The sequence below is a fragment of the Castor canadensis genome, chromosome 6 (assembly GCF_047511655.1).
Source record: "Castor canadensis chromosome 6, mCasCan1.hap1v2, whole genome shotgun sequence".
Classification (NCBI taxonomy): Eukaryota; Metazoa; Chordata; class Mammalia; order Rodentia; family Castoridae; genus Castor; species Castor canadensis.
This window is the reverse complement of record NC_133391.1, coordinates 31,098,172-31,106,476: the sequence shown is the minus strand read 5'-3', so window position 1 is coordinate 31,106,476 and position 8,305 is coordinate 31,098,172. Positions and strand designations below refer to the sequence as shown.

The 8,305-nt window shown below is 33.0% G+C and overlaps 1 protein-coding gene across 1 annotated transcript; it reads right to left on the bottom strand.

Moving 5' to 3' along the window:
- Positions 1 to 1,585: 1,585 nt before the first annotated feature.
- On the bottom strand, positions 1,586 to 2,515 carry LOC109674393 (putative taste receptor type 2 member 33). The gene has a single exon (XM_020151369.2). It carries the CDS (start codon positions 2,513 to 2,515, stop codon positions 1,586 to 1,588), a length of 930 nt encoding a protein of 309 aa, XP_020006958.2.
- Between the last annotated feature and the right edge of the window lie 5,790 nt (positions 2,516 to 8,305).

Below are 8,305 nucleotides of genomic sequence, written 5' to 3'. Positions count from 1 at the left end.
GGTGTTCTGACTTGTGTTCACTTCATACTTCTCATACAGCTGTGTCATGGCTATATGTAGTGATATCCTCACAGAATTATGGAAGCCAGTCTTTTTCTCTGAAAAATGCTTCTATTTTTATAATACTATAACCTCAAAATGAAAACAGAACCAAGAAATCCACGCAATCTGCAGATTTGGTGATGGGTTTTATTTTTGTTGGTTACCAGCTCTCCTATAGCTTATTCATTCACCCATCCATTTATTTATCCAGCAAAATATCATTTGAAAATTGACTTTGTGCTGGATTCCTGGTGTTGGGAATAAACGTAAGCAAAACTTCATTTTGACATCAATGATGCTGAGGGATATAAATGATAAATACAAATAAATAAACCCGTTGTGTAGATGAACTATGGCAGATTTTAGATAATAATGCTGAAGTCTCACAAACCCAAAGCTACTATTGTGATTAGAGTTCAGTTATATATTTCATTGTTATAATATAACTTGCCATTAATGATTAAGTCAAAATTTTCATTTCCACATTTTACACAAGAATAAACTATACCGCATCTTTAAGATATTCCTTATATTTATCAGGTGCATCTTATACTTGCTATACTAATGGCTTCAGAAAGGCTAATGAGTTATGTGTAATGATTTGTATTCTGTTATTAGAGTGAGTCTACTATTAAGATAGAAAAACAAAGAAAATGATTAAAAATTCAGAGGCCCAGATGTAGTTTAGGAAAACCATGAAATATTTAAAATCAAATCTTAACTTCAAAAATGTTCTTCCTTATTTCAACAAGTACAAGAAATTAGTTTCAGAGGTGTATACAGTTGTATAGTATTGAAACCAGATCATGATCACTGCCCTCCCTTATTAGAGAGATAGTATTTTGCTAAGCTTTTCAACTATTTGTATTAAACCTAATAGTTTTATGGTACTATTTATGATACTGATACACCAAATTTACTCTAAATATGTTTGTTATACTTAAATTTTATTAAGTGCATATTTTCTTATAATGATTATGTTCACTGTCTATTAAATATGATATAAGAATTCATTAAAAAACTAAACTCTACTTCAAATATACATCATTGATATTTAATTTAGAACTGGATATAGCTGACATCCAAAAAAGGTAGAAATTCAAACACTGAAACCTAAACACACATTGATACATGTAAGTGATACAAAAAATAATGGAAAACAGCACTGATTTGATACATATAATACATAAGTAAAGATAATAAATTTGTCAGGAAGAGGATAATAAATTATGTGTGTGAATTATTCCTAGCTTCATAATTCTGAAAAATATTCTAGCTCCTTTTATGTAATTCCATGTTAGGTATCAAAATATTGTGTTATTGACAACCTTATGTTTTCCATATATGCATGCAAACACAAATAAGCTCTTATTTAATGAAGCTAGAAAAAAGACTTTCTAGGAATATCTTTAGAAATTAATCAAATACATTCACTACTGAAAAAGTGGTAGGAAGCATAAAATGGCACAAATTGCACCAGTTTGGTCTATGCTAGGTGTCACACCATATACAGACTTATAACAGTCTGTAACTGTTTAGACAGTTACAGACGTGAAGGATTCCATTCTTTCAGCCAGAACCTCACTTGCCCCAGAACTGACAGAAAAGCTTGTCTGAGCTTCTTGTTTCTCCATATCAGGACATATGAATGGCTTGAAGGATATAAGAGTCCAATATTTTGGAAAAACAAGTCAAGCCACTCACTTGATGGCTTATGAGAATTCCAACTTGGTATCATTATACACAGAGAGTAGATAGTAAGTAACAAGAGAAATGAAATCACAGTTTGCAAAACCTTTATATGGACTGCAGTGCTGGGATCATGGAATCCTTTTCCGTGGAGCTTCATCATCCTGAGATGTTTACAGAGAGAGTAGATTAACAATAGAAAACACATCAGGGATATAAAAACAGGTATGAGGTTCACTAGAGTGAATACAGTCAAATTTGAAAGTTCTACAATGTCCTGCAATTTGACCTTCCAAGTCACATTCCCTTCATATTCATTCACAAGCATTATTTCATGTATGCTTATCATCACCAAATTAGGAAACAAAAGCACCAAAGTCCCCAAAAGTACAACTACAATGACTCGCTTAACTCTCTTCTTTAGGTGAAGAAAAGTAATGTTGGAGAAATTGGCTATCTTGAGAAAATAACATATGGTAAGTATAGTCGCAAGCCAGGTGCTAAAATGGTTTGTTACTGACCAGGCAATAAAAAGATTAGGTTTTATTTGACTATAATATACAGCTAAATTAAACACAATTGAATACCAATATATAAATATTACCCAAAGCAAACCAATCCTGGAGACAGCCAGAGCAGTGAGAATTTGATCAGTTGAGGAGATCTTTTGTCTCTTGACCCAATCAAGGCAGTTCACCAGTGCTATGAAGACATTGCCAAAATTTCCCAAAACAAACTCTGCAATTGTTGTGATGGCTATAATGCTCTGTAGGAAACTTATCATGTCTGAGCAAAGAGAAAAAAAGGAAAAAAAATTAGATCTACTATAATTTGTCGATATTCCTTTCATGCACTGATTTTAAGTTCTGTGTGTCTTGACTTACTGATTTGCAATGAAGTTCTTTCTTTTAAATTTTGTGACCAGTGTCAAGCAGAAAAGTTTGACAATATGCTAGTGAATGAATTCAGTGCAGTCTTTATGGAAAACAGCTTTCCAAAAAGAACTCAAATTAGCCTTATTCATATACCCTGCCATAGGCTGGTTATATTTCATAGCTGATACTGGAGTGAAAGCTGCATTCTCATTTGCTACCATGCAAATGAAGACATATTCTGTTTCACCGTTTGCAATTTTTCCTTGTTTCACCTCTCCATCATTTGTGTTTGTCAAATTTAGTGGCTTGAAATTAAAATTTTAGAACTCAATACAAAGGGCATAAATGATTTAAAGAAGCTTGGTTATATCCAGAATCATCCCCACTATATATTCATTTTTAATGGCAGATTTATATATAATGAATCTCATATTTTCAAATCAGAAGGAGTAAAGGTTTTCTTGGTTAGCCCCGGAAGACCAACACTCTTTAAGACCTGATAGCCAATAACTGGTACCTATGTATAATTTTATTATTTAGAAGTGTATGTGCATGCATGTGTACACACACACAAATGGATAGAAGGAATGATTATCCTATATTCTCCAAAGTAAAAACTATGTTTCAGGGAAGTAATCTATATTTAAATATCCATTTTTACCTTCAGGCATTTCAGCCCATTATTAATATTTTTAAACATATGCTGCATGTTTAGACTTTTGGTGTAGTTAACTTTCTTCAGTCTAATTAATATTTGAATATTAAATATTTAATTAAAATAAACTAATTTTCTAAGTGACTTAAAGCATGTGCTTTTCCATTATAGAGTTAAGACTTCATATAAGTCCTAACTTATATGAATAAACTTCATATTCAGTTTTATTTTTCCCCACTTAACTCACTTTTGATGTTTTAATTTTTTAAGATTAATAAATATTAAAAGAAGCATTAAGTCATAGATTTTATTCTTCTTCAGGTTTTATACTATAATTGCTTTCAGGAGAGGATTTTGGAATCATGTGACAAGGATAGAAAACCAGATTCTTGCTTCATACAGTTGTGGTATGGGTCTCTTGCATAACTGTTCTCTGCTTCAGTATAGTCATCAGTAAACTAAGTGATCTTTGGGAGGAATTAGTATACTAATATTATAAAAAGCTTCCACATTTTGCTGTTTGGCATGGTGTAGGAATCGGGCATGAAATATTCATTAGATCCTGTGTTCTTCATATTTAAAAGCTACCTTGAGGTACTGATGATATAGAGCACTTGCAAGAACTTCCACTTGTGAACAATATAGAGGAATTTGATGAAAGCAACATATCCTCTTGCAACAACTAGGATAAGAGCAAAAATTATATTTTAAATTCATCAGAAAGCTCTTCAAGCAAGGAAGACAAGCTGAACTGAAATCCAGCAGAGGGAGTCTTTTATGTGAAGAGGCCATTGATACATTGAATGCAATCCCTATCAAATCTAAACAGGCTTTTTTTAAAATAGAAAGTGAAAATTTTATCACTAAAATTATAGAAAAGAATGAAAAAAATGAATAAAATTTGAGGAGTACAGTCTGTAATTTAAGGTTCATTACAAAGTTGCATTATGACGGTGTGGCTTTTCCATTGCACAGACAGACATATTTACAAATAAAACACAATTGAGAGTCCAGAATTTTATACTTACATTCACAGCCAATTGTTTCTTAGCAAGGATAAAAGCAAATCAATGAGAAATTATTAGTTTTTCAATAAACAGTACTAAGAAGGCTGAGTGTTAACACACATAAAGATGAGTTTTGTTGCTGTTGGTTTTGGCAGGACTGGGGTTTGAACTCAGAGCTTTGTGTCTACAAAGCAGGCACTCTACCAGTTGAGCCACATCTCTACTCCAAAGATCAGTTTTGGACATTATTTCATACCATGTACAAAAATTAACTTAAAATTGATCTTAGACCTAAATATAAGAACTAGAACTATATAACGTTCAGAAAAAAAGTAGAAGAAAAGTTTTTAAACTTAGATTAGAAAAACATCTTATACGTAATACCAAAAGCATAATGCATAAAATTTAAAAATAAGAAATTCATCTGTACCAAAATTTTAAACACTTTTCCAACACACACCAGAGCCATTAAAGTGTAAATAAAATCTATTTCAATAAAAGATGTTGAAAATTGAATGACAGTATGGAAAGTTCTTTACTGCATACCACACATAAGTAATTTTAGGTTATCATAAATCCCAAATAAAAATATAATAATACATGTAGACAAAAATGGATAGTTTGTGACTTTCAAATTGGCAAAGATTTCTCCCAAAAACATGCAGATACAATAAACAAAGATAACCATGAAAGGAAAAGGGTGATGAATTAGGCTTCATAAAATGACACCATCAAGAAAATAAAAATACTTTCCAGACTTGGAGTAAACTATAGATAGATATATGGATTGATATGACAAAGGAGAGTTTTTAATATATCTAACACTCTTCCCTACTCTAGGGATGTAGCTCAGTGCTACAATTCTTACCTAGTGTGCATGAGGCCCTTGATTTGATCCCGAGCCCTGGCAAAAAGTGTGTTTTGCCTAACCACCCTTCCAAGTCATACTAAGAAAAGAAACATCTGAATTTATGTAAAGTAGACAAAATTTAAATGGACCTTGACCAACGTTAATAAAATCTAAATTCTTTTCAACACAAACTTCTATTTCAGGAACATTTTTCTATAGGAAACCAAGTTCATGCAATCTATCCTTTCCTCAAAGTAGACAGCCTTGATACCATTGATTCTCCATGATTTTTTCCAGTGTGGTATGTGTTTTATTTTTTTATAAGATTTAGTGCTATTAATTTGAATTTTCTAAGCTTCTTATACTGGTTCCTAATAAACTAACAGTATGCCCACACAATCAAAACAAAAAAAATTATAAAAGCATGTGCTCAAATAAACTGAATAATATTTATGAAAATATCTGCATCTCAACAGTAATTATTTTTGTGATACATTATTTTGATTTCCTACATTTTATTTGAATGTAAGACCTTAGATTGATATTATATTTAGTAAATAAAAGGAAACAATTTGATAATTTGGGGGTAAAATGTAATATTGAAATGTACCAACAAACACACACACACACATATATACACACATACACATACATAAATATAAATATACATATATAGTTTTTATTTTTATATATTATGGAGTGATTACTTTTCTTGGATACATTAATAAACATAGATAGAATTCTGGTGCCAGTTCAAGCAAGTTTATGAGATATGTGCATGACTTCTCTATAAGTAGAAAGCATAATATATATATATATATATATATATGAGCTTGAGAATTTTGCTGATGTTTTTTAATAGTCCTCAATTACCTACTTCCAGTTATCTCTGTACAAGAGAAATTCACTACTTAGGTTAAGACTATAATTAATAAAAGTATTTGGAACCATGCTACAAATAAGAATGCACAAGAAATATGACTATAATGTAATTTAATGAAATCTATTTTTGGTTTTCAAAAATAAAAGTAAGTAGAAAGTTTCATTGCTAAGTATTCACTGTGGGTAATGACAGCTGAATCCCAATATGTTTCTTTTAGCTGGGCTTCAACAATGCATGGTGTAGGAATCAGCTGAGACTTGAAGAGTTCACACAAATAGTTGGAACTTACCTTCTATAGCCTTGACTCTTTAAGACTTCCTAACTCCTATCATAATCTCAGTGTCTATTTCTACTTTATTTCTCTCTGTGGTTATTTCTTGCATTGTGACTCAGGACTCCCAAGGCAGATGTGACAAAAAAGAGTCAATCCTTTGAACCTAATCTTAGATGTCACTGTCACTTTCATGATGTCTTCAGATGAAATTATAGGAAATTTACTTTAAGATTTTATTTGTCTTTTATTTGCAAGTTAACATTTTTTGGTGGTATTGGGGCTTGAACTCAGAGCTTCACACTTGCTAGACAGGCACTCTACCACTTGTGCCACTCCATCAGCTTATTTGCACTTTAAGAATCACATCATTCTAAAAAATAGAATGGGCATTCCATTGAGATGATCAGAGCAACTGGCTCTATAGTCAAAAAAGAGCCAAGGAAAGAAGAAAAAGAACAAAAGGTTGAATTACTGCTGCTTCAAACCACTAACTTTTGAAGTGATTTGTAATGATAAATAGAGGTCTGATATAGCAACGGATTATTTGTTAGATTAGAGATGTTTGTTGTTGCTATTTTGCCTTTTTGTTGTTGCTTTTATTTTTAAATTTTAAAAGTGAAATCAAGGATGAATTACAGGGAACTTAAGTGGTTGCTGAATTGGACAATTTCAGGCACCTAGTAACTGAATGCCATTCCTGGGACCAGAGTTTATGACATCTCTCATTCTAGAAAAAAAAGGAAAAGATTTCCCTGGCCTTCCCTGAAAATACGAACACCATTGAGATGGCTTTTTGATATGCCTATTTGGCTAGGATGAATTGTATTTCCTAAAATTCCCTAGAATTGTTTCCAGTGAGAGAGCACTAGTCTAAAGGCAGAAGAGTCACAAGAGCAGAAAGGAGGAAATAGCTTTTCTGTAGCCCACACACCTTTTTCCCAGGTATTCATACATATAGTGGTTGAAGTACTGTTGGGAAAGAGTTTTGCAAGTGTAATTGAAGTGTCAAATCACTTTCTTTTGAGTTAATCAGAAAAGAAGTTATACAGAGTGAGAAACACTTTGAAAGGGGTCTAGGCTGACTCTGAGGTTAGAACACTCAGACCATGTTGTCTAACTTCGGGAGACTTATTTGCCTTTAGGATCCAAGATGAAAGATGTGACATCTGCAAGACAATCTTTACACCAAGGCCAGCAGCACAAAAACAGACATATTTTCAGTCTAACCTAGTTGGATCTACCTTAAGACTGTGGGGTTCAGTCTTCCTATGCTTCTCCCTTGCTAATTTCCTTCCTGATGACATTAGGCTCCCCCACACATCATGAAACCTATCTTCTGTTGTATTTATTATTTATTATTGCACAACAAATTACCCCCCAAACCTTGGCAGCTCAAAACAATAAACATTTCTTGTCTCACAATTCCTGTTGGTCAAGAATGTGGGGCACAGCTTAGTTAGGTTCCTCTAGCCATAATTCTCACAGAGGGCCACAATCAAGGTGTCAGGTAGAATTATAGTCAGTGCAAGGTTCAACTTGGGGTGAGTCTATCTATAAGACCACACAGGCTTCAGGGCTTCACTGAGTATTGTCCAGAGAATTCTCTTTTTTTTTTTTATCACATCATCTACCCGTGGGAGAATTCACAATATCGCAGCTAGCCTTCCTCAGGGAAAGAAAAACAACAGGCAAAAGGAAAACTATATTTTTTAGGGCTGCTATAACATAGTCCCACGGACTGGATGGCTTAAACAGCAGAATTTAGTTTTGATAGATCTAGAAGCTAGCAGTCCAAGATCAAGGTGTCAGCAGCCTTGCTTTCTTCTGAGGTCACTCTACTTGACTTCCAGTTGACTGCTTTTCACTGTCTCTTCACACAGCCTTCCCTCTATCTGTGTGGCCTGGGCCCTAATCTCTTCTTCGTATAAGGACAACAGTCAAATTGGAGTTGGAGTCATTCTGATGATCTCATTTTACCTTAATTACCTACTCAATTGCCTATATGGGAATATAGTCATATAATATAGAAT

Bases quoted from the DNA above. Each gene is read 5' to 3' on its own strand.
- LOC109674393 (XM_020151369.2), bottom strand. From the start codon at position 2,515: ATGATAAGTTTCCTACAGAGCATTATAGCCATCACAACAATTGCAGAG.